The sequence below is a fragment of the Oreochromis niloticus genome, linkage group LG4 (genome assembly GCF_001858045.2).
Source record: "Oreochromis niloticus isolate F11D_XX linkage group LG4, O_niloticus_UMD_NMBU, whole genome shotgun sequence".
Classification (NCBI taxonomy): domain Eukaryota; kingdom Metazoa; phylum Chordata; class Actinopteri; order Cichliformes; family Cichlidae; genus Oreochromis; species Oreochromis niloticus.
The window spans coordinates 2820422-2848039 of NC_031969.2; the positions used below are offsets into that span (position 1 = coordinate 2820422).

The 27618-nt window shown below is 41.9% G+C and overlaps 3 protein-coding genes across 7 annotated transcripts in view; all 3 read left to right on the forward strand.

Annotated features, from left to right (window-relative positions):
• hoxb3a (homeobox B3a) overlaps positions 1-27618 on the forward strand; it is an 80257-nt gene that overhangs the window by 14766 nt on the left and 37873 nt on the right. Inside the window, exons 1-2 of one of the 5 annotated variants that reach the window (XM_025906671.1) lie at positions 7888-8252; positions 16245-16565. The exons of 2 other annotated variants lie outside the window; for them this stretch is intronic. The gene's annotated coding sequence lies outside the window, so the exon portion shown is untranslated. Of the gene's footprint in view, positions 1-7887; positions 8253-15565; positions 16566-27618 lie in introns of those variants that run through there. 2 more of the 5 variants (XM_019358336.2, XM_025906672.1) reach the window with 2 other exon arrangements.
• On the forward strand, positions 3166-6671 carry hoxb5a (homeobox B5a). The gene is given in 3 exon segments (XM_003446381.5): positions 3166-3597; positions 3600-4076; positions 5380-6671. Coding segments are annotated over 3 exon segments (927 nt in total). The 5' UTR covers positions 3166-3395; the 3' UTR covers positions 5628-6671.
• On the forward strand, positions 20628-26503 carry hoxb4a (homeobox B4a). Its single transcript, XM_003446382.4, has 2 exons — positions 20628-23035; positions 24302-26503. The coding sequence occupies exons 1-2, from the start codon at positions 22564-22566 to the stop codon at positions 24604-24606; spliced, it is 777 nt and encodes a 258-aa protein (XP_003446430.1). The 5' UTR covers positions 20628-22563; the 3' UTR covers positions 24607-26503.

The following is a 27618-nucleotide window of genomic DNA, read 5'->3' on the forward strand; positions in this document are numbered from 1 at the left end:
AGTGTGCATGTGCGCATCGTCGTACGTGCGAAAGGTGCCAGTTTTTAAGCTCGGCAATGGGCTCCCCTCACCCCCTCCACCCCTCACCCCCACCCCACCCCGCCTCCTGCCCCACAAAGGTGCCCTCTATATTCTTCTGAGATTGGTTTATTTTAAGATTTAGAGGACAACTTTAACACGCTTGAGCCTTTTAGCCTCTTACTGGTGTTAAACACGAGGCCGCGGCCAAGCAGGCGCACGCAACGATCTGGAAGGGAAGCGACGAGGAGAGTGAGCTGCTGATGGCGGGCTCAAACTAAATGATGACCAGAACGAGACAGAGAAAGTTGACCTCTCCTCGAGCCCTGCAGCCAGACACGTTACACATAGACACACACTTCACGCAGACAAAGTGGACAATGTCCCCGTGACCTTTTAACTCTACTTGTCCCCTGAGTGACCGTCGCGTTGTATCTATCTTGGAAGTTTCACTGATGTGGGTGCAAACGCACACACACACACACACACACACACACACACACACACACACACACACACACACACCATTTTGCACATTAGCTTATCTTATGAAACATGAAAACCACAAAGACAAATGTGGTCTAAATCAGCGTTACTTTAGAATGATTGCATTTGCTGGCTTTTCATTCGGAACATTCGAGATATATTTCTGAATGTTCGAGTTATGCGTATAATAACACATATAATAAGCATAACAGAAAATATTTATTTATTTATTATTTGACGTTCTTAGGTCATATCAAGCAGGTACAATTATTATAGCATGTATCTAACGCATGCACATTTTAAGTTTAGAAATAAATTCCTGTTGGAATACTGCCAAGACAAAGATGGCATAAGCTGGTAGTAAATAATTAATAAGCACACCTAGAAAAACCAGCCTCGGCTAGCACAGAGGCCAGGAACTTAAGATTTCACATGATTTAATTAATGATACTTTTAGTTATTTTTTTTAATTTAATACTTTGAGAGACAAATTGAGAATATAGTGAGACTCGCAATGAAATTACCTCAAGAGAAAATCTATTAAAGCTTATTCTGCAGCACAGACATATTCAGTGTACTTTGGTTTCTTTTTGTGTCTTTGGCTATGACTGGATTGGCGATTTCGTTCGCATTTTAAATCAGTTGTATGACTACGTGCTGGCAGATGTTCTATGTTAAACACAGTGGAAATGGTTTTACTGTGAATCACGGGGACTTGTCTTTACATATTGCACATATGTGCTTGGTGTTTAACATATTTTAAGGAGAAAAAACGAAGAGGAAATGTTTCATGCTGTTTTGTTCTTTCTGTCTCTAGTGAAAGATGTTCTCTACTGAAAGTCTCATTTTTGAGTTTTTGTTTGTTTGTTAGTCTGTTTAAGTCAACTGAGCATTAGTTAGAAAGAGTTTCTCTTAGACCACAATTTATAATTGGTTAAAATATCAAAATCTCCAAAAATGAAGCATATTGAAATCTGCGTGGCTCAAAGAATGAGATTATTAGAATAAAAGGAACTGAATCTGTGCACAAGCACTGGTTGCAAAATGTTCTCTAATCTGGACTCATGCCTTAAATTCTGACGTTCCTTTATTCTTACTCAAAATGCCACAAAATCAATATAACATAAAGTAAACGAAAAACATGTACAGCTCAAGAGAATGGTATGTTGAGCGAAAGAAAAGGGATGGATGGATGGATGGATGGATGGATGGAGGGACGGATAGTTTTATTCTATGCTAAAACTGAATGATGATTGTCTTCAAACTGGCCTCATTGAAATATTTCGATGTATTTCGTTCAGTGAGCTATTTCATGGAACAAATTCAGTGCGATGGCGCTGATCTATAAATACCAAGGGCGGTGTGCTGAGAGGAGTGTGACAGCTGGGTCTTTTGTGGCTTTAAACCCCATGTTACTGTTATGTGTGCTTGCCCGTGTGTTTTAAATGTGCCTGCAACTTTGTAATATTCAAGATGAATTCCATTCCAACTGCTGGTTTCTTTAGCCGACACTCTGAAATGTGGCCTGCAAACTGCACACATTTCCCCACTGAGTACATCCATTTGTATCATTTCACACATACACACAAAGCTCTGGAATTCTTCATCTGTCCCCTGTTCTAGCTGCTGTGCCGGAGTTACAACAAAGCGTGTACACCCGAGTGCACACTGAGGCCTACTTCAAACACGCAAACGCTTAGACACACACAAGCACTCCGGCGGCTGAAATGCATCCAAACCCGGGAATCAACAAATCATAAATCAGCAGATTTCCATCCAGTGTGGACGTCACAGATCAGGTTTAACATTCCTCGTATGCAGCTGCAAGGGAGGCTGCAGTAAGAAAGAAAGAATGTACAGTCGCAGGCCAGTCGGACTTCCATAATTCAAACATTTTGTGTAGTGTTGACTGTTTAGCTTGGTCTGTGATGTATTTATTTATTTATTTGTTTATTTATATTTGCCTAATTGTTGTGATATTTTGCACAATATTTCCTACTGGTGTTTTGTACCTGTGCCGGAAGTTGAGGTACAAACAATTAGTGCAGCAAGGTGAAACACTGCATAACACAAACAAACGTGTATTTTATCGGTGAGACCGCTTTCTGGTGGAACTCTGGAATAAATATCAACAGCTCTCAGATGTATGTGGAGACAGGCTAGTTACTATTGGGTTTTTTTTTTATACCATTGTGTTCATTATTAACGTTTGGTTTTATGGTTCTTACGGCTCTTAATTGCGAGACTAAGCAAAAGGTCACTTAACAGAGCTTAGTGATGAGCACACACACACACACACACACACACACACACACAATGTTTTTTTTATATAGCAGTTGTCTTAGACTCTTTTGAAGTGTGTCCTTTCTCCCTTAACACTTCTTTCTGTGCAATAAATTATATCTGCAGTAGGTGGCGCTCTGAGCTCACCCCCGACGCCTCTAGCAATAAGGAGAGAGAGAGACGGAGAGAGAGACGGAGAGAAAGAGACGGAGAGCTTCCCCCGCCCAATCTTTATCATTTGAAACCTCAGAGCATAAATTACCTCTCCAAAGTCATCGGCGAGAATTTACGACTGGTCAACAAAAGCACGTGACCGTCCCCCTCCTCCTCCCTCACCGCGTGTGTGTCTCTCTCTCTCCTCCCTCACCTCACCCCTCACCTCCCCCATCACACACACACACCCCTCCATCCAACACACACACACCACCCCACCCCCATATTTGGACGGCGCATACATAGCTAAAAACGAAGTACAGTGCAACGCCATAATTCACTAATACATCATAAATCGTTGAAAGTACCAGCGTTATAACGACCCAGAGAAATCTAACAAATCAAGCGCCCCTTAGTACTCAACTATAAACCTGCAACTCTCTAAAACAACCTAAATGAGCTCTTATTTTGTAAACTCGTTCTCGGGGCGCTACCCAAATGGCCCCGAATATCAGCTGCTAAATTATGGAGGCAGCAGCGGCGCAATGAACGGCGGGACGTACAGGGATTCTTCCTCCGCCACCATGCACCCTGCGACAGGCTCTTACGGCTACAGCTACAATGGCATGGACCTGACCGTCACTAACCGGGGAGGGGGAGCAACAGTACCGCCAACGCTGGAGGACACTTCGGGAGCGGCTCAGTCGGTGGGGACTCGCGGGGTTTCGGCTCCCCGGCCCCGGACAGGGGCTTCAGACAGCAATCTAGCTGCTCCCTTGCCTCTGTGGCGGACTCCCTGCTGTCACCCGGCAACGAAAGCACAAAACTGGGCGCCCGGAGTTCGTCTCCTCGCTCGGATCAAGCAGGAAGCGGTAATCTCAGCTCACCAAACCTGTCCTCCGCCTCCTCCACCGGCGGTGGCGGCACAGTGCAGCGTTTCACCGAACTGGATGATGCGTCACCAGAGACCGAGGACTTGCAGCATAACCGGGACACTAGTCACGCCAGCAATCCGCCACCCAGGACCGGGCATAAGCAGGAGGGCGGCCCGACGGGATCAGCCGCTGGCAACACTGGCAGCGAGGCGCAGACACCACAGATATTCCCCTGGATGAGAAAGCTACACATTAGTCATGGTACACGTTGCTCTTGTGTTTACAACTTATTTACCATGTATCCTAGAAGTTTCAGGCGATAGTATTCATATGGCTGGTTCAATAGAATAGCCTCCGTGTTGACACATGGGACTGGTAACAGTTTAGTGCTTGTTGGAGCTATATCGGGGCTTCTTAAAATACACATTAATGATTGTGCAGAATTATTGCAGCTTTGATCTGTGTAAAGTGGATGCTCGAGAACAGCAGGGAGATACCCAATTAGCCACGGTTCTTCGTTTTTGTCTGCACCCTACCAGGTTTTTTTCTACTGCGTCAATTTCATATTTTCATGTGGCTGTCAGAAATCAGTTGTCAAGATTATGAATCTCAAAGGAATGCCGTTTAATTGCGCACATTGGGTTAATATTGATGCTTTCATTTCAAATGATGTATTCATTTTTTAAATACTGATATGAAGATCTAAAAAAATCGAAACAGTACACCCCAGAAAACTTCTCAGTTGAAAATTCCCATTACATTTTCGTGTTTTAGAAATCATAAACGCCGGACAATTGCCCCTTCTGTCTCCTCTTTTTTTTAATTTTAGCAAATTCCACAAAAGCGTCATAAATCTGTCAGGGGAGAGACGAGGGGAAGAAAAACTCAACAGGGCTGGGAAGCTGCAGACAGAGCCGGGCAAAGAAAGAAAAAAGAAGCCGAAAGAGAGGCCAGGAAGGCTTTGGAAGCTGCTTGCTCCTTTGAAAAGTGAAGCTTTATTACGGGTGGGAACTTTATTAGAGAGATGAGGCAAAGGACGGGGCAATAAAACCCTGAAGGGTGTAAAAAATGGGGCATATAGAGAGGTGATGGTGAAGACGGGTGGTTAAAAAGGGGGAAAAAAAGTAATGTGACAGATAAAAGCAAATGTTTTAACGCAGGCTGTGGAGTGGAAATAGCAGAAATAAAATGTGTCAAGAAAGGTTGTGGTTAGAATGATGGACAGTTTTACTCGCTGTAGGGCTGCCTTTACGCTCGGTGATTTTGATAAAACAGTAAGTTGAATTCCTTGTGGGGGCGTTAGAGGTTGATACAATAAAACAAACACCTGTGGCTCCAGTCTATGAGAATCCTTTGACTCATAGAAAACATCAGCCTAACAGAGGTGTTCGTGACTTTAGATTGATATTTTCAACTATTTCTCTTATACTGGAGTGTATTTTAGAGCGCTGTAAAATAGTGACTTAATATTGCGCACTCTATTTTTGTGTGCACTCAATAACAGCCCGTTTCTGTCGCGTGTTGGCGCATCTTTAAAAGCCCTTTGTCCTCTCATCACCCTCAGATATGACGGGCCCGGACGGGAAACGGGCACGGACGGCGTACACCCGCTATCAGACGCTCGAGTTGGAGAAGGAGTTCCACTTCAACCGGTACCTCACGCGGCGGAGGCGGATAGAGATCGCGCACGCGCTCTGCCTCACCGAGCGGCAGATTAAAATCTGGTTTCAGAACCGGAGGATGAAGTGGAAGAAGGACAACAAATTGAAAAGCATGAGCCTCGCCACTGCTGGAAGCGCCTTCCAACCCTAGAAATGTCTTTGTTTTAAACCAGAATCTGTCTTCGTCCATCTCTTTAGAGATGATACTACCATGTACACGCTTCCCTGGAGGAGGAAAGAAACAAACCAGAAATAAAGAAAACTTGAAGAAAACAACAAAAGAGAGGCCAACAAAAGAAGAAGACGAAGATGAAGAAAAAAATTCCAAAATGTAATCAGAAACATTTAAGAGTACTGTACAGCAGCGCAGCACTTTTCATTTGTTTGGTATGTCGGTCTTTGGTGTTTTAGGGCAACGTAAAAAAATCATGACTGTGGTACTTGCTCTTGTAACAAAAAAAAGTGTTTCTTTATGTTGTCCTCTTTAAAAAGGAGGGGAGTCACGGATAAATATGCTACCTACCTTATGTCCTACTTACAACATTGCTACCTACCTATTGTTTAATGTCTAAGTATCGTTTTATGTGTCAAGTGTGAATTTCTGTAACTGACCAAATGCTTTCTAGAAAAGTTAGCATGTGAGGTCTTATTGTAAGTTATTTACATCCAGTAAGGCACGTATACCCTCGCATACCCCAAACCCACTATACTCGCTGTCTTACCATTAAATTCTGCGCTATTTTGAAGCAGAAAAGGTGTGTGTGTGCGCGCGCGTGTGTGTACGTGTGTGCGTGTGTTCGAGTTTGAAACTTAAAATGAATCCCTTTGCCTGAATCTGTTTATCCATCCAAAAAGTTGTGTACAGCTCTACTATTCAAAAAAGCGGAACTGTATTATATTGTTATTATAATTGTAATTATCGGTTCTATGCTTCTCAAATGATGTATATATATATATATATATATATATATACATATATATATATTGACATTTTTAAATGTGACCAGTTGGCTATTTGTAGGTGCAGTGTGCGAGTTCGTGTTTATATGAGTGTGGTTATGGCTAATGGCTACCGTCCTTTAAGGCCTGTAACCTGTCTGCCAGTGAGCTTTTTGTATTTGTTTGTAGCTTCAAGTAAAAAAACAAACAAAAAAAGCAAACAAAAAACCCAATAAAGTTCATTGTACTCATTAAACAGAAAGACTGAAGCAACTGCTCATAATAGAAACTGTCGCAGAAACAGCTTAAGAGGAATCTAGATTGATACCGGTATGTTTTTTTGTTTTTTGCTTTGTTGTTTTTTTATATAAGATACTGAAGAAGTGATTCGAACATATGTCGTATTTGCATATTACCTAATCTATACCATATTTATATCATATATCTTTATGCAAATTTTGGGCTTTGGTTAGCATCAGTTGCCAAACACTGGTGTCTGTGGCTCCTCCAAACTGCACGCGGAAGTCTTCTTTGGCAAGATACCGAACACCAAATTGCTCTCTTTTCATATCCATAAGTGCTGTACCGATATGCCTCAATAGTTAGTAGTGGCGTGTGTGGTCATTTACTAAAGCAGTACTACATATTTTGCCAACAATACCAAACCATTTATTATTTTTACCTGACTTCCAATATAGGCTGAAATCAAGTTGTTTGATTTTACATTATGTAGATCTGGCCTAACTCTTCAATCCGAGGTTAAGTCTTTATTTTTGACTTTCGCCTCTTTTTGTAGTTTTTTTTACTCACTTTCTGACATATAATGCACAATAGGTATACCATGCATAAAGACGCAACACATCAAGCATGATTGGTTGCATCAAGTGCGCAATCACTAAGGGGGCCACACACACACACACACACACACACACACACACACACACAGAATCACTGGGTTTACTGACAGTTTCTTTTTCTTTCTTTTTTATGTGATGAACATCAAAAGGGGTCAACACACACATACACACACACACACACACGGAGAGAGAGAGAATTACAAATACAAGTATACACAGAGCACACACTCACAAACCAGTTGTCGACTCTGCTGACCAACTCTGACAAGACAACAAACTACCCGCGGTGGACAAATTGGTCACTTTTTTCTCCTTTCCGCCCGAACGGAGGCTACTCCCGGGCAAATTAAGTTTCCTCTCCTGTAAACAAGCGACTGAACTTTTAAACTCACCGGCTTGTGGTGCTGCCGTTTCCCTACTACTACAAGGCTTTCCTTCTGAGTCGCTGGGGTGGGGGTGGGGCTGGACACAGCCTCTATCTCCTGCTTCTCCTCTGTGTGTGTTGAGATATATTTTAAAAGCTAACCCCTTTCTGCTTTGAGCTAAACTGTAAAAAAAAAAAAAAAAAAAAAAAAAAAAAAGGCAGCTTTGACATTTACATGTCAAACAAATGAGGGTTTTTATCTCCAAGTTGGATCGTAAAGGTCAAGCCTGGCCTCAGACTGATACCTCTCACTGGTTCGCTTGTAGTCACGTGGGGTCCCATAAGCTTAGTTTTATGGTTTTGGGGAGTTGACAATGTACTATATATTTCGCATTCTCCAAAGCAAGTGACGGTTTAACTGCTTCGCGGGGATCCTAAAGGGGTCAGTAAAGTAGACAGAGAAGGGGAGAGAGGGAGTATGTGTGTGTGAGAGAGAGCAGGCCACTACTACCGGCCGCAACTCCAGCTCCGGTTCACACTACACTGGGAGACCGCTGATCTCCGCTCTGCTCTGCTCTGTGGACGCCGGAGAGAAAGATCTTGGACTCACAGCACAGTAAGTAGTGACGGCTGCCTGCAAGTGGGGGCTAAGTGGGGAGAGGAGTCGGTAAAGTGTGTGTGTGTGTGTGTGTGTGTGTGTTAGAGAGAGAGAGAAACAGAGAAAGGGAGAGAGAGAGCGGGATGGGGGGGGGAGTGGAGGTTATAATTACCTTGTCACTCACTATGTAGTTCTAGGATATTAATGCGCTGGCGGAGTGCCGCCAAGCACCGGTGCATTTGCCAGCGACAATTAGGACTCGGAGAGACTCGGAGAGTCCTGGTAGTCGCCGGTTCGGGACGTGCGATAGTTATTACCTCACAGATGAAGCAAGATTAGAATAGTCTTTGTATGTGCCAGTATCCACACATATACGCGTTTTATTTGGTGCATAATGATGACGCGCAAAGTAAGAATGGCAATTTATGTTTGGTTTTCTGTGGGGAGAGGTGGTTGGTAATAAACACAAATAGACTAAATTCATACAGTGATACTAAATGTGTGTGTCTGTATACAAGTATGTGGGTTATATGCTGAACTTTAAAATGATAAAATAAGACAGAAAACCATGCGCATTATTTTACCACTTCCTTTTTGCATTTTCGAATTTACTTGAACTATTTGGATAATGCGTTAGCTGAAAGGCTAATGAAATCCCACCGAACAGCAAATGTTGCAGATTTCGGTTTATGTGATCTTTGAAAGCGTAAAAGTCTTGTGACTCATATGTTCACTCTGTGATCAAATAACATATTTACCCACAGCCAATGCGGGCGTAAAATTGATTTTTTAAAGGATTATGAGTTGGAAAAATCAACCATTACACTGATGGAGAAGAACACACGCAGGCGCGTATACACAGGCTGTGCTGATAGGCGTTCTTGGGCACAAGACCTTGCCCCCATGTTTTTCTGTTTTTTAATGCGGGACGCATGTGAGTGAAACAGCTTCGTAGATGAAAACAAGGTTCGCCATCAAAGTCTTTAGAGGTATTGGTTTTACGCCGTGGCTTGGGCCACACACACACACACACACACACACACACACACACACACACAAGGAAATGCTCGTAAATTAACCCAAACCTGCTAGACCTCAAACGAATTCTTTTACTCTGACCAAAGTGTTACCAACTTTCACAGGTGCAGGCGCTGGAGCAAATATTGGTGAAATTGTTGACACAAATACAGACGCTTAAAAATGCAACATCAGTCATGTATTCCAGTACGAGCTAAGCGTTCATCACATGACACGAAAGCACTCTTGATGAAAATATAACTTTAGATTTAACCAAACCGCACAGTCTCTATCAGTCTTTAAGTTAAACGGATACCCAAATAAATACTCTTATATACAGAATTATTGCATGTTTAAGGGAAATGTTAACGAAGGTAGATGACACAAACATGATTTCTTGTATGAAAACATAAAATTTATACAACATACAACATGAACTAATCGATTCAGCACGCTATGGCATATAGCTGTAGTTTATCCTCTAAAATGAACAGTGTTATACTTTTGTTTTATTTGTGACACGGAAAATCGTACTTTAAACCGTTCATTGGTGAGCACTAGCACAATTTTATCAAGAAATATACAAGCAGGTCGTGTTGTGAGTAAACTAGGCGAAGAGTGGTAATAGTGTAACTCTATTTTCGACCCTCCAAATCTAGCTCTTCTTCTGTCTAGAGTGGGACTGAAGCTGTCAAATAATTCGGCTACCGGTCACACGAGCCGTCCTCTGCCCCGTGCACGCACTCACCCTTTTGCTTTGAGCCATCGTGTAAATTGTTTAATATGTTATGTCGGGACTGAAGCTCAAATTTCGATACACATAGAGTCCAAGCTTGTTTCTATTCATTCTATTTTTTGAGAGGTCAGTGTCTACTGGTTTAGATCGCCATGCGTCAGTTAAAGCAGCGACACCATAATAACTCCATAAAATGCATAGATTTCTGCATTGAAGACGGTGAATACACGAGGAAGATGATTCCCAGGCACAAGAGAAAATGCTGTCTGCAAAAAATTTCGTATCTGTTTAGAGTTACTATTACGCTTAAAGAAACATGTCACATTAAGAAACCATAATTTGGAATAAAGCAGAACAAGGCCAAGATACGCTGTTTATTTTCTGACAAAATGTAATCTGTTCATAGAAGGATTTATTTTATGCTGTTTTTTTAAGTATTTAGTATTATGAAGTTTGATATTTTTTTCTATTTTTAAGCAGTTATTTTGTCTGCTTTTTTTTAACTAATCAAACCTCTCGAAGGAAGTATCCTCCACTCTGCTTTACAAAGTGTTTTGCAGTGGAAGTAAACCTGAACTAAACCTATTCTTACAATATTTATACATACAAGGCTCCTTCAAGTACGAGCCTATTTCTCCTACTCACCACCACCACAGAGTTAATCCTGTGGCCTCTGTGCTGCTCTAATAAGAGAGGAGAATTCCACTTTTCGGAAGTCCCTCTCTCCGCTCAAACTCTCATTTATTATGTTCACTTTACATGTGAAGTAAGTCCGGCTGGCTGGCTGGCCCGATGTATTTTCAGTCTGGGGATTCCTGGCGCTGCCCTCCGCCATCGCAATGATTTTTCATGAGCTTCACAAGAATGTTATTTAAAGTCATGTTTGGGATGCCATAAATTATTGAGGCACCAGTTGAAGGAGGAAGACAGGGATAGGGGAGTGAAGCAAGAAAGCTCTTTCCCTCACCCTAAACGTTTATCTGATAAAAAAAAAAAAAAAAAAGAATTCCTTTTTTAGTTAAAAAAATATATTTAATTAATTACCTTAAACTAATAGAATGTTTCCTAAAATCGCAATGTTTTTTTTTTCAAGCCATTTTTACTTTATGTGCCAGTTAAGCACAGTCGGACGTAATTCCAAAAACAGAGAAATAAGGAAGAAAAAATTAAATAATGACGTAAGGATCAGCTAAGTTACTTTTAAAGCCTTTAACCGTATTTTATTCAAATGCAATGTAATGCAATTTAATGTAGGTCCATTTCATTTGGTTTCATTTATTATTATTATTATTATTATTACTATGTTGCTTCTTTTTTCCGTCGGTTTATAAATACATACGCACGAGCGTTTCGGGAACGGCCTGGGTCCTTGAGGAAGTTTCAGTTCGGTAAACAGGAAGGCAAAAAAAACTCCCTATTTCATTTTTCATCAATTTCCTCCTTTTAGTGATGATGCAGGAACACCTCCCTTTAGCAACAAGAGCCTACACTCTCTCTATAGCTCCATAGCCTGTACACACGCAGGGACAGGACATGACACGCGTGACACAAAGTAGTTCCTTTTCTTGTCCGGGTAAGCGAGAGAGGCTATGACATGGGAAGGCGCAGCAATGGCTTTGTATGGGCTCCTTTGTTTTTGGTGTGTGTGTGTGTGTTTCCCGTTTATGTACACAGGGCAGCTCCAGTGTACAGACGCGCTTCTTTTCAGTATTATGTGTAATATGTGTATTATGTGTAGGGACTTGCTGCTCCTTTGAACCTGTCCAAACTGTCAAAAGGCGCTGAGTTTGGCTTTACAGCCTGTGTGTTGGTGATGATGAGTGGGGTGAGTAACTAATGCGATCGGCCCTTTTTTTTTCCTTCCCATTGCTCTGCAAAGGTGTGTGTGTGTATGCCTGTGTGAGAGCGGCTGCTTTGTGTAGGAGTAAGTGGGGTGTGTTTTTCTGTGTTTGGTAGATTTATTGGAAGGGCATGAGAGAGCTATGTATATGTGTGAGTGAGGGTACAAGTGTGTGTGTGTGTGTGGGGGGGGGGGGGGGGGGGGGGGCAAGCTAGTAAAAAATAAATAATAACTGAAAAAAGAAACAACAACAAAGTTTGGCCAGTTTCCACAATCCCCTGTGTCTTCTCTTTCCACGTGTCACGTCGTGTGATTGCATTACTTTTAAACAGGCATTTGCGGCACTATGCTAGTGTTGGGGTGACCCACGCGGCCAAGCCTCATGAATAATGCATGCCAAGAAGTCACCGCCAGGTCAGCAGACAGGCTCCAGTCAAGCACTGCGATCTCAGTGCCCCCCCCCCCGCGCGCGCCGCAGGTGCTTGTGGAGGAAGAAAGGCTTACAGGTCGGCGTTAACATCCCCGCCCCCACCCATTTTACAGAATTCAAGTGTATGTATGTTTACCTCACCAACATAGTGGGCGGGTGGAAATAACAGGTGGTTGCTTTAAAGTGTTCTCCATTTTGATGGTAAAAGAGGGAAATTTGCCTAAGCCAGACGTCAAACTTCGACAATTTTAGGGGGAGCACTGGGCAAATAGACCGTTCAATTAACCCACCATCAAAAGGTTGATTATTTAACACACTACCAATAATAAAATAGCCATAATACCAGCACTTATTTTGGATTTAAAGTTGCTAATTGAAAATAGCCTGTCTAAGTCACTGAACGGCACCTACAATCAACGCTGAATGCTGGGAATAAACAGAAAGATGCTCTCACTGACTTGTTAGTTTCCTAAGTGTTTGCACTATATAAAAAAGGCCTTTATTAGTGCCCCTTTGTGCAGCTTTGAATAAAGCCTGGATAACAGCAGAACGGACTTGTTTGGCAATTGGTTATGAAAAAGTTCAGGTTATGTCAATATTTGTTCTTTTCAAATATATAATTTAATTTTGTTAAAAAATTATGTATAGAAGTTGCGATCATTTTATATAGCTGAGTCACATAATAGTAATCATAATGGAGAAGTACGCATTTAAATAACAGCAGATAGGAAGTAGCTTATAATAACATGCAACATATGGACAATGAAGGAAATATACATATTAACTTGTTGCAACATTCAGTGTGTCCCCATCAAGCGTTTTGCCTTCACAATAATTCCTACTTCTACTCCCCAGTGTACCTTCTGTGCTAATTCATATTTTTTAGAGCGCTTTGGGGTGGTGGTGAGGTTGTACTCTTCTTTCTATTTACCTCCATTCTGTGGTTTCAACATGCTTGGGAAGTTCGTATTTTTTCCCTGAGAATGCAGCTCTCTCGCGCCGCCACCAGAGCCCGCTTTAGACCACTAGGACGACGAGAATGAGCTCAAAAGACCCCCACGAGCCCTGCTCTGCCTGTACCTCTCTCCCTCCCAGCACGTGTACGCGTCCCTTTGAATCCTAACTGACGATAACCTGCAACAACCTCCCGTCTATCTCTCTCTCAGTTAAAATACACAACTGTCAGAGCGGTCGCGCTTCTCTGAAGCTGATTTATGGTGATTGTATAAAAACACACAAGTAGCCTGTGCCATTAAGTGTAAGGTTCAAAAAGTAAGATAAAAAAAAAGTCATTTAAGGACTTAATGTTCATTTCCTTTAAACTGCATTGCTAAGTCGCAACAGACTCAGCTAAAAACACAAAGCCAGGCAACATTCAGTCTAGCAAGCAAGTTATTATAGCCTTTAGCTACTATAGGTTTCCTCTGTCTTATTCCCTCTTTCTTCCGGCCCAGGGCAAAGACGAGGAGTCTTATTATCAAGAGAAAAACATAACTGGATGTCCGAGCTACTACCCAGCCTGCAGAGACAGGTTCACTGAGTTGAAGGGTCAGAAGTTCACCGTCTTGCGTGAGTTCCGCCCTCGTCTCTACTCACTCACTCCACCCTGGACCAATTGCTGTATGTCAAAGGCAAAAACGGGGGAGGGAGTCAGAGGAGCCAAGGTTGGGAGGGGGTACAGATGAGAGAAATGATAGCAGGAGGCAAAGGATAGGCGAAGGCCTGACCTTGCCTTCTCTTCCCCAGTAATAACAGCAAAGCTCCTCCTGCAACAATAATGTGCGGGCGGGCAGAGAAAATGGAGGAGTCAAGGTGGTGGGAGGGCAGAAGGAGGTAAGTGGATGTCTGGGGGATTACAGGTGTTTGGTACACATTTTGTTCACACCAGCTAGCGTTTGTTTCAAGTATTCACGTTCTTTTTTCTTTTTTTTTTACACCCTTATATTGCGATGAATTACCCTTAATACAGTCGCAATAATAAATGTAAAGATTCCTGAATATTTGGCACACGCGCGTGTGCGTGCGCGCGCGTACTTCCATAACTAGATATTTGTGGTCTTTAAGCTGTGGTTTTATATTTGATAGTAAGACTTGTTGATATGTGTTTGAGAATGCAAGTTTAGTAAAGCAGAGCTCTTCCTCTCCGGAGTCTTATCGGCACAACCCTGTCAAAAAACCAAACTCTTATCTCGCTCTACATCCCAAAAAATATTACTCCCCTTATCTGATTTTTCCTTTGCGAGATTAACGTCCTGTCCCGTTTGCTTCGATTTCCCCCCGACGTCTTTTTCATTTTCTCATTCTTTCTTTCCGCTACTGATAATCATAATAGCGATAATAATAATAATATAAAAGGAAATAAAGTTTTTATAGAAAATCTAGCGAAAGTTAGTAATTGTTGAAGTGTTACATTTCGATATTCGTCCAACTTGAGCGATGCTGCTCAATCATTTGTCATAATCTAACAAATTTAACCTTAAAGATGATAATTAGAAGTCATCTTAAACAGAAACTCTTCTTTTAGAATAGGGCAGTGTAGAGAGGGAAAGGATGTGAACTCTTGGAACAGCTGATTTTCTCAATAAATTAAAAAATAAATTAATGAATCAACTTTGGCATAAAACAGGCTGACTTTTCGCCTTTTCCACCAATACACAAACGCACATTCTCCGAAGGTAATGGGGGAATAACTCAGGTCAAAAATGTTGCGTTTCTCTGGGTTCATCCAGAGTTCACCTCATTAATTCAGTGTATGTCGCAGCGCGCGCGCCTGTCTGCCTATAGCAGAACGGTTTTAATAATCTAGCTTCCTCATTTTCCCGTTCATAAGTACCAGTTTCTTTGCCTTGGTCCTTGTCTATCCAGATACATACGAAAACATAATCCAAATTGAACAGGTATCGGACAGAAACCTACATTCTACCGATAAAATGTTCGAATTTAAGCGCTCTGTGGACTCGTGGCTGCTGTGAACTCGATAAGAATCTATTGGCGGGTTGCAGAGAGTAATAATATCAACATAAATTCACCTGATACCCATGTCCGCGGGTTCCAAGACGGCTAAGCACAATAAAAGCATCCGTTTATACTAACCCCGCTGCAGTGCACTGCATTTGTTTGGACAAAATATTCTTTTACAACTCTATGAAGAGGCGGTGTCGTTATACGATCTAGGTCCACATGTCACCGTGCACCATTTATATATATGCAACAAAAGGAAAAAGAGAAATGATCCTGGAAGAAAAGACTCATCTGTGTGTGTGTGTGTGTGTGTGTGTGTGTGTGTGTGTGTGTGTGTGTGTGTGAGGGAGAGAGAGAGAGAGAGAGAACCCCCCTTCTTCCTCCACATGTACTGGCCATTTTTCTTCAAATTAATGACTCCAACTCAATTTAGTATGACAGAGAGAGAGGAGGAGAAGAAAGACAGAAAGAGGGGATGAGGCACAGAAAGGAGTGAAAGAGAGGTGGAAATGGCAGAAGAAAGGGTGGGGAAAGGGGAGGGAGTGGGAGAGTGAGAAAGAGAGGGAGAGGCTTGGCTTTGCTCGGGGTGAACGGGAGGTCAGCGAGTCTCACCAATATTAAAATGTGTACCGGGGACACGGGGTGACACGCCTCGCCCGTTAAACAAAGAGTGTGCCAAACTGGCAGATTAATTTGAAAACTTGAGTTCATGCACACGCACACAACACTTAATGCCTTAAAGAGCCCAGAGTCTTCACAGAAGCCCTGCTCTCGCGCTTTCTCAGCCCCAAACAGCTCCCTGTAGGACCGGAAAACACGGGGAACGGCCACCGGTGATGGGGGAAAGAAGAGTGCTTTATCACTGAACATTTTTAACGCTTGGCTGTGATGTCGCAGGGTGAAGCTTTGCCGTTGTTTGCGCTGGATTGTCGCCATTACACTGGCCCTTGCTCTAACAGTATCACCGCATTTAGGCACGGATTGTGAACCGTGCTTGTCTGACAGTCTTATTTACTCTCACCACAGGGTCTATCTCTGCCCGTGTGCCGGCACGCTCGTGAGCGGGGTGTCCGCGGAAACGACAAGGACTTTTTTTTCTTTTTCGAAGAGGTCAAAAACATCTGTGGCTTCGAAAGAGAGGAGAGAGCGAGAGAGAGGAAAGGGAGACTGAGGTGTGAAAGCTGAATTAGGAGGGAGGCTTCGCAGTACGGAGGAAACAAAACGTGGAGCGCAGCTGCTGAATTATTGCAGATGTAAAGAAGAACACTATAATGGTAACATAAAAAAATGGTTGCGCTTGACGTGACGACGCTAGAACGGAGAGGAGGATCCGCGAGCTTCAGAAGAGTGAGTACAAATCGCGCTGTAGAAGAACAAGCTGCCTCATTTGCATATGGGTATGCCCGCATTTTGCTCGCACCGTGTATTTGTGTGGCAGGTGCTTTGCCCACGCTGGGAGGGAAGAGGGGAAGACCACGTGTAAGAGTTGGTGCAAAACCCCCTCCTTACCTTCCATCACTGCCACCCTTCCTCCCCCCTCCCACCCTACTCACCCTTCGCAAGACAGTTTTTTTACGATATAGTGACCTTATCAATTCATATTTTTGAACTGTTGGAGGCTGTGCACATACCGTTGCGGGGATATGAACTGCGTGTTTCATCTGTGCGAGCTACATTTCTTTTCAATACCCAGGCTATTAATTTGTTAGCCTAATTAAGGCGCTTGGAGCTACCTGACTTGAGAGTGCATTTTATACGATTTAGGGTGACTGAGGTTTTACATATCCAACCAGATAGATAGACATTCTCAACCAGATAGATAGATAGATAGATAGATAGATAGATAGATAGATAGATAGATAGATAGATCATCACAGGTGAAGGCCCACTTTCTCGACATTTGAGTTCCAATGCTTTAGTTTACTACAGATGTACTACAGATATACCACAGATACTACAGATGCATGTGAGTTATTTTGATTCACCATTAGCATCGCTGCAGTTTTTTCATATGCAGTTTTCTACTGGTATATGAAGCTTGGGCCGGTAAATGTCACAGTTTTTCAGGTGTCTATTACTGCCCGCCTGTTTCTCTCTTCCTCTGGTTGTGAGCTTGTATGGGGATAAATTGCTCCGATTATGCAAGGAACATTTGTTTCTTTTCTGCTCCTCTGTCTGTACAAACACTGTGCTATTCCTGGTCCTATATCATATGCTACTAACAGGACAAAAAAGTAGCCTAATTTACTGTAAGCTTTATATTAATAATAATAATAATAATAATAATAATAATAATAATAATAATAATTATTATTAGTAGTAGTAGTAGTAGTAGTAGTAGTAGTAGTATTTGTCTTTGTAGTGTATTGAGCCGTGAGAAGGCTTGTAATTTCACTGTATCAGGGGAAGAAGAAGTGATGCTTTGGAAATGTGAGGGAAAAAATTATATTTGCTCTGGCTCAACCCACTTCGCTTATCTTGTTCTGTTAGCACTGTCCAGTGGTACCTACCGTCAGTTTGTAAAATTACTTTTTACTCTCACAGACGAGCGTTTGTTTTGTTTTTTTCTCCAGACGAATACTTGCCACAGGGAGGGACGTGCTGCAACGCTTCATTTTTTCCCTCTCTGTCCGTTAATTTGCATGACAATAACCAGGGGAATGGAGCTCAATTTATTTTTCAAACTGCACAAAGAAGTAAAGCACATTTCTCTTCTTCGTCGTTGTCCCTGTAGCTTTGTCGCCTCGGTAATATTTCAGAACACTGACAAATCCGGTCGCTGCACATAATAGGGCCGTTTAACCCTTCAGTATGTTCGCTCTAGTTTTCTCTTACCAGACTTAAACCATATAAGACCTTGTGTTGGGGGAAAACTCTTAGTAGTTTAAAAATGAAAAAGAAAATGGGCAAATGAAAAAATAAAATAAGAAACAAACTAAAAAAACCCCTAAAAATAGCAGTTTTCTGTTAAGATAGTATTTTATACGAAGCGCACGATTTTGTACTTCTGGCACAAATATAACCTACAAGACCTTTTCACCTGTCTCTACTAAATAAGAATTTAATCCCAGTTTACTGTTAACTACAAGCATTGTGCGACAGGTGTTTTTAACAGTTTTCAGCGGTAGCTGAGATTGTGGGCTTCTGAGACGAAGACATTCGAAAGTCGTAAATTGTAATGGGGGCGGCTTTTAAACGTATTTATTCTCCTGCTCCCTGAATATTTTATTGCTCTTCATTTCACCCCTAACTTCTTGAGCTACCACTTGAGCCTACGTGGTGTTTGAGCTGTAAAAGGAATTGACCCGCAATAAAACTCAAATGCTGAAATGCAAATCGCTGACCTTTTCCATTCTCTTCATTTCGCACTACTGCGTGCTGTCCTCCTTTAGCTCCACTCTCCCGCTTGAAATATGCACTGATATTACGTTTACATGCTATAGCTTAGAGAGACACCATGCATTTTAATTGTTTAACTGTGTAGCACTAAATGAAGTTTATTCGCGGACTATTCGTGTGGACTGAAAACAGGACGGTCTGGTTGTTTTAGATGGGAGTGCCGCAGCTAGTGAAGTGGCCCTTAGCATCAGACAGGTTAGGATTTATAATGTTTATCTAAACTGTAAGATCAAATCAGTGTATTTTACAACTAGTAAAATAGGCGAGACGGATGCGTATCATGTTTTGCTACTATTGCATAGCAAGATGTCTGGATCATAAGACTCTTATCTGGCAACAAGATCGCTTTGTTTTTGTCTCCTTGTATCTTAATACCTGTGAGTGTGTCTGCATCTGTGCTTCGCACACTAACCTTTACCTGTAGCCCCAAACAATGGGCTCCCCGACTACTGAATGGCTTACTGCTGACAGACTTGACAGAGGGAAGGGAAGTGCCCCAGTCAGACTTAACACACCTTGATCGATACCTGAGATGACCTGCAAAGCACAGAGAGAGGTCAAGGTGACAAAGGAAAACACACACACACACACACACACACACACACACACACACACATAGATAGATAGATAGATAGATAGATAGATAGATAGATAGATAGATAGATAGATAGATAGATAGATAACATTATTTAAACTGTAGGTATTTACCCATAAACCATAACTAATCTTCCTATCATATAACAGCGATCAGTTCCTATAAATAAATCATAAATAGATCATAAAAAATAATTTAGTTATTTCAGTTATTGTTTTAATTAGGTGCACATCGAGCGTTAGAGTCACAAAACCTGCGTGGGAGCAGCGTGACAGTAAATACCACTACATCAGGACAAACATGTGACCGAGAACAGCATGCCACTCCTCTATAAATTTCATTTAAATGATTTATTTATGATCTATTTATGATTTATTTATAAGAACTGGGTTTCCCATTTACAATAAATACAATTAATATATATATATATATATATATATATATATATATATATATATATATATACATACATAAAATAGGTCCTCCCTATACAGTCCTTTTTTTTTTTTTGATTCATTTAAATCAGACTTTTGAAGTTTGATTGCAATTCATTTAGTAAAGTGAACCGACATTCATCCATTTATTCACCACTCCATTCATTCTTCAGTCAGATGCTCAGAACTATTTCTGATAGGAATGTGTTTCCCTGTGCCAAGTGATTTGTCTTTTCTTTCATTAATTTGTTTTCATTCTGTTAGTCGCTGCACAGTTGGAGATGCCAGGATCTTTTTTCTTCTTCTTTTTTCCTTTTTTCCTCTTTGCCCCCTTTTGTGACTAATTAGAACTGTAGTTCTAATTAAATTTTATCTGAGTTACTTTTGTAGAGAGTTCATGAATATTTTGAGATTCAATCAAACTTTTCTTAATCACAAAGTACAAAGAAAAAAAATATCATTCATTTACCAAAAAACGTCGTTGATAAATATATAGGCATTTATTAATAAAAATCTGTTCGTTAAATAAAAACCATAAATCACACACAAATATAATACGTAAAATCATTTAAAGCACATCCCATTAAAACAAAGTATGGCCGTTTTGTTTTTGTAGGCCATATTTGTAGGCCTTCTGTCTGTATTTCCTTTTGCTTGCTCCGACCACATTTACCTTATTTCACAACTTAATATATATATATTATAATTATTGCTTGTTTGGTTTTGGGTTTCTTTTTGGTTTGTTTGCTTTTTTGGACACTGTCGAGTTACAGGAAGCGTGAAAGTATTATAACTTCATCTGCCAACTCCCCACCCGCGGTGAGCGGGTCACGGGTCAGAGATAGTACTGACGAATGGAACTGTCCTATAGTGGAATTTCTCTAAGCAATAAAATCCTGTGGACGGCGTAGATCTGCGCCCCTACAGCGTCAGTTAATGTCTTCTATATCTACCCTGTAGATCCGGATTTGTGTAAAAATCATTAATACAATCACAAATTCGCTTCTAGGGGAGTATATAGTGGATTTACACACAACGGCGTCTAAGGATCCAACACAGTGAGGAGAGGCCTTCAGCTACGGTTCCTGGCTGGTAGAGCTTTTGTTCAGTTAGATTCTTATAGAATTCGTTCGATAAAAAAAAAGAAAAAAAAAGAAAGAGCGGAAGGAAAGGGGTGTTTTGTAATTTTTAAAATGCTTTTGGACACATAAATACAGACGTGCACTTGTGTCTGTTCGGTGATAAAACTCAACTATTTTTATTCCGATCATCAGAACGCTTTGCTGTCTTCAATCCCAACTCCAGGCTGAATTGGACTTTTTATTTCTTGTTGAAAAATGATGCTGTCTGCTCCACTGTTCATTCGAGAAAGCGTGTGTGTGTGTGTGTGTGGGGGGGGGGATTTTCTGGAAACAAAGGACTTTGATATCTACATCATCATTCCTGTGTTTGTGTGCGGGTATGAGTATGAACCTTTTATCGTATAACACCAGCGAAAGCGGACTGCAACTACTCCAATCTACCGACCGCAATATTTGTTTGTGTTTTTGTCTTTTATTTAAATGTGTTTTTGCCACGTTTTGATGCTGATGATTGTAGAAAGAGCAATTCTCTGCAAAAGGTGGTTATAGAGAATCATCAGATTAATCAGTGGTGCATGCTGGAACGTGCCTCCCCTGTCTGCAAGCAAAAACCTTTGTTTTTCGCTGTTTTATGAAAGTAAGAAGAAGCGACACCAAGCAGAGATTGAGACTGTGCTACAGACACTGTGTCAGTATCTGACACGAGGAAACAAAACTCTCAAAGTCTGCGGCAGCTTGTGTGAGATGGTCAAGGTTGGCAAGATGGGTTCCCTTGAGGCGGAAAAACAAAGACCGTCGTACCTCTGTTCAGTAACAGCTCAAGGGCAAACGCATTGGGTACGTGGACTCAATATGCCACTGAAGTTGATATTAGGAAGTGCGTGGAAACAAGTCCTGTTTATTCATGCAATCTCGGTCCAGGCAGAATTACTATGCGAGGCCAGTTAAAATGTGAAATGTGGAATGGAAGCCTGTAGGAGCAAGTTTTTCTCTTTTCTTTTTTTAGGGGGTGGGGGGTCTCGTCTCTAATGCAAAGGTCTGCCGGTGATTTAGGAGGTATGTAACCTGAATTAGTTGATGAATTTTCTATCGATCCCAAACAAGCCAAATTTATCTCTGACACAGTGCTGCTGCTGGGTGGAGGCGCAATAGAAGAGCCGGGCCACTCTCCAATTCTCGTTATTAGCGATTAGCGAAGAGCAGGGAAAAAAAGGGGGAAAAAAAGCACATCCAAACACACACATACAAATATATACACAGGAGATATTTCAGGCGCAACTTTAAATCCCCCCAGCATTTTCTTTCTGTTGCCTTTTCCCCTGTATTTGTCTATTTAAAGTTCCAGTCGGACGCGTCAGAGGCAGAGAGGGTTCAGTTGCAATGCTGCATGGGGCGTGTGTGTGTGTCGGGGTGGGGGGGCGTACTCTTCATCTGCGCCGTACTCTTTTGCTCGACTTTGTCGAAGCAGAGTGGATTTTTATCGTCAGTGACGCGCTTTATTAACGTGATAATTCTCTGTCTGCTGAGGTGGCGAGATATAGAGAGGAGACATATGGAGAGAGACGGGAAAAGTATTGAGCGCCCACGAACTGAGGGCATATAATAGTGCGTGTGCTGGGGCCGTGTTTATCCTTAATCCCATTTCCTTATCCGGGGTTCCTCCTGGACGTGCGCCATTGGCCGACTGTAGTCACGTGGTGTCTTAACTTTGTTCACTTGACAGAAAAGTAGGAGGGTTCAACGGAACAGGAATAACCGAAGAGTAAAGGGATGAGATATAAATTTTAGTTATATATTTTCCAAGTAGGTGCAGTTCCACAAAAAGACTGAAATTAATGGCCATGAGCTCCTATTTGATCAACTCCAACTATGTGGACCCCAAGTTTCCACCTTGTGAGGAATACTCACAGAGTGACTATCTGCCCAGTCACTCTCCGGATTATTACAGCTCCCAGAGAGAGGAGCCTGCTCCCTTCCAACCGGACTCTCTTTACCACCACCATCAGCACCACCCGCACCAGAACCACCAGCCGCAGCAGCGAGCCGAGCCGCCATACACACAGTGCCAGCGTGGATCGCAGACCGCTTCGGTGGTGATGTCCCCACGAGGTCATGTCGTCGCCCCGACCGGACTGCAGACCACTCCACTCCCGGAGCAGAGCCACCGCTGTGATTCCGTGACACCGAGCCCGCCTCCACCTCCGTCTTGCGGTCAAACACCCCACAGCCAAAGCAGGTCTTCCCCAACAAGCACTCGTAAGGACCCCGTAGTGTACCCGTGGATGAAGAAAGTTCATGTAAACATCGGTAAGAGAAGCATGCAAACTTGTTTCTCTCCCCCCTCTCTTTTTCTTTGTGCCCGTGTATAGTCAGCTAGGTTTCCACCGTCAAAAGCTCCCCCTTTTTTTTCCTTAGGAGTAGTAGGAGAGTAGCCTTTGGGTCGAGATTTACGATCGTCTGTTTGCGGGGCCAATATAATTACACCCACCATAAATTTTTATTACACCTCTCCGCTGAGGTGCCCTTTGAAGTCCGATCTCTCGCTAGTCGGCTCTAATTCGTCGCCTTATGACAACTCAGACCGAGCCCATAAGTTAGCTTTTATGCTGTGATAATTTGATTTTAAGTGGCCGGGTTGTATAAACGGTGTACTTTACTCTGTCTAGCCTTCCTTCCCCACTCGTTGTTCCATGGGAGGGAAAGTTTTATAGCAGCTGAAATATTCATGTTTATGGATCCGGTCGTAAAACACTAATGCAAGACCGAATAGCTGCAGTCTATTATAGCTTATCTGTGATGTTCTAACAGACTTGCTGCATACTGGGATAAGCGGAGTCACTTTTGCACCGTAATGCACTCTTATACTTGATAAGAAAGAAGAAGAAGAAAGCTTTGTTTCTTTCATTTTCATTATCTGCCTCTGCTTTCTCTGTTTGCTGGCTGCGTAAAAACTGTATGTTGAAGTTTTTGAAATTTGTTGAATCATTACCTAATCTGCCAGTGACTGTCGTACATATTACCCACCCCTTCACCCCCACCCCAAACGTTGCTGTACCACCACCTTTATTCCTAAACACCAAGTAATAGACGATGATACAATCTCTCTGTGCATAACATGCTGAAAGGGACGCAGCAATTGGCCCTGCTGCTTGTCTTTATATATGATCCTGTATTGCGATGCCGGTCGTACGTTGCGCAGACGTGTCAGTACAGCGCTGCTTTTCAAGCTTACATCACAACATTTGGACATCAATTGCAGGCTGGCAGTATTGCCAGGATTCCCACCGCCGCAGGGCCCAGAATGACACCTGACAACACGTTTCAAAATATAATCTCCTCCTAAAAGGAGACACTGTAAAATAAACCAGTCAGGCTGTAAGCTGGCGTCTGACAGGAAAGGATGAAAGGACTGCAGTCATGTCCCATTCTGTAGATCCAAACGCAGTATTCTTCTTCTTCTTCTTCTTCTTCTTCTTCTTCTTCTTCTTATTATTATTATTATTATTATTATTATTATTATTATTATTACTGCATTTCAATGCTATAACGTTCATTGTTATTATTTCTCTGCAGTGAGTTCAAACTACACTGGGGGTGAGCCGAAGCGCTCGCGGACGGCCTACACGCGCCAGCAGGTTCTAGAGCTCGAGAAGGAGTTCCACTACAACCGGTACTTGACACGCAGGCGCAGGGTGGAGATTGCGCATACGCTGTGTCTGTCGGAACGGCAGATCAAAATCTGGTTCCAGAACCGGAGGATGAAATGGAAAAAGGACCACAAGCTGCCCAACACCAAGGTCCGCTCTGGAACAGGCAGCAACAATACAAACTCCCAGGCTCTAGCCGGATCCCAGAGCCGTTCTTCCGGACCACTATAGCCCATTCTTTGGCTGTTTGTCTGATGCAGGCAATTTGTCCTTCCCCCTTTGCTCCCTGAATCCCATACTGAACAGACGGGCCAGCCACGCTTGCAACCACCGGAACCTGCACTTTGGGCCGGAATGTTTTTGGTATGGGGGGAGAGAGAGATGTCATAGCCGCCGTTCTGGCCCTGATCTGCGCTGACGTTTCTCACAATAATATGACGTTATGATGTAAAAAGGGGTGGCAAGGGAGATTTCCTTTATATATGAAAGTGATCAAAACTACCCGAAGAAGATGAAAGAACTAAGAGAACGTTGCTTTCGCCCGCTTTCCTTCTTTGCCTTCCTCTCTGTGCTCGTCTTTTTATAATCCTCTCTCTCCATGTCTCTCTCTCTCTCTCTCTCTCTCTCTCTCTCTCTCTATTTATCCATCTGTCTCTCTCTATTTCTAACTCTTTCTCTCTCCTTCCCTCTGACAGAGCAGGGGGTGGTAGGCTGAAGACAGTGTTCCCAGCGCGTGTGTGGTTCTTTTCCTGCTCCTTTTTCTATTCAACACTTTTTTTTTTTTTTAATTTAAAGATGTATCCTCCTTTTCATCTTTAATCATGCCAAATTCTGCCCCCATTTGTCATGTTTACTTTGCGGGTATATAGCAAAAGGGTGAACTGCTCTTCCCATTACACCACTCCCTACGACATCCGTACTACTACTACTACTACTAGTACTACACACACACACACACACACACACACACACACACACACACACACACACACACACCATCACCACCACCCCTCTCCACAGTTTTTACACCCAAGGCGCACGTGTAATATATTGAACTCTCCTTTGGTCAAGTAAAGCATTCTTGCACTCCACACTCACTCATAGAAAAGCCACACATGCTCGCTTACCTCTATGTGTCCTTATAGTACTTTAACATAAGATATAAACCACGATATGATCCAAAGTAGCACCAGGCAGTTTGCCGTCTTGCTGTTCAAACTTCTGGTGCGTTTGTTTTGTTTAACGGCGAACTATAGCTTTTCATTTTTAGTTCTAGTTCTTTTTGAATTTAGTGTTGAATGTAAAATGTTGTTGATGCTGAGAGTGACGAGGAGCGTTTTGTGGTCAGTTGATTGTTCGTAATATGATGTTGTATACAAGCAAACAGTGTAACAGGGTTATTAAAGAGAAATTAAGTAATTTCTCTCAACTTACAAAAGACACTAATGATCACACCAAAATCCCGGTACAGATACTTTAATAATGACAGAAACACAGCACTATACGATGTACTACTTATTACCTCAGTTCTGTGTGTGTGCGTGTGTGTGTGTATGCGCGCGCGTGCGTTTGTGTATCTATCTATACGCGCTGGATCGGACGATATTGATAAGTTTATTTTTTTATGTTATTTTTTTTTCGCTCGTTTAATGAAGTGACAGCTTTCTGAGCTCCTATATTTTTAAAATTGTGTAAAAATCTATTATTATTATTATTGTTATTATTATTATTATTATTATTATTATTACCTGTTATTACCTGTCATTTAACACAACTGTTCAGTAAAGAGACATTCATACAAACAAGTATCCTCTGCATGAAAAGTGATTTATTTCTTTTTTAGATCCCCCTTTGTTCTTTCTCCGCGCATTAAATGCGCGCGCACTTCATTTTCTCTTTGTCCCTTCCTCGTTTATTCTTTCACTTTGTGTCGCTTTTTAGATATTTTATTCTAAAAGTGTTATTTCTTTCCACTGATGCCCTTTTCTTAACATTCCAAAGATCCCTTTCGATCGTTATTGATGAAATGGTGCTGGTGAACATGTGTTACATCCCCCGATGTGTATGTTGCTCCGTCCTCTTATTTGTAAATAGTTCATAGAAATTTAAATAAATGACTGAAAACGTACACTTTCTATCTTATTATTATTACTTGTTATTTTTCTAGTTTTTATATGTAAAATGGATTTTCTAGGACTAACAGTTTGGAGTCCTGTTGAAATTTACTGTCTCTGCTCACCTCCCCAGATTTGAGTAGCAGATGAAACGCTTCCATACACAACAGTTTCATACAATTTCACTGTTGTTTTTTCCTGCAAAGGCAAAGCGACCTATCTTTCGAAATCAAGAGCCTGCGATGATTAATCTGTCCCGGCCGTGAGTGATCTTGGTACATTACATCCTGTAATCTCGTTTTAAATCACAAACCGTCCCTCCGTTTCGCGGCCGTCCTCCCGTTAATTTAACGGCTGCTCAGATGCGCTTGCACCGGACCGACACAGCATAGGTGACAGCCCCCCTCCCTTCTTCCGTTCTGTGTGTAGTTCTGAAGAACAAAATTAAATAGTTTCTCGGTTCGTGGTCTCTTAATGTGCTAATGAGTGTAATTTTTGCACCACACTGTTTTTTTTCTCTCTGCTCCTTTCGGTGTTTTCTGGACTGCTTCAGCGCGCATATATCTATCTATCTATCTATCTATCTATCTATCTATCTATCTATCTATCTATCTATCTATCTATATTATATATATATATATATATATATATATATATATATATATATATATATATATATATATTACAAAAGGGAACGGGTCCGCGCCATAGCTCAAACTCTGACAACCAAATAGATAATCAACAAGACGAATGGCTTCTTTTGTAAGGCGCGGCTCCCGTATTAATTTTCATTTTCTTTTGTTACAACAGGTATCGAAAAATATAGAGAAAGAGGAGGGGGGTACGAGAAAATAGCATTCTTCTCGATGAACTTTAAACAAAAAAAGTGTGCCCCCCAAATTGGTTCTCTCGTATTCCTCGGCCCACAGAAGATTCCCTATTACTTGTTGTTTGATTTCTCCCTGGGCTTCTTGCCACACAGACTCCCGTTACCCATTTATCTGTTTTCTTCCCATTTATGAGAGGCTTCTCAAGCGCAAAAAACCACCTCCAATTAAACTGTACCCCTAGATGTGCTCGGGCACCCACTCGAGTAGTCAAAATAGTAAAATCGTACATTTCACTGTGT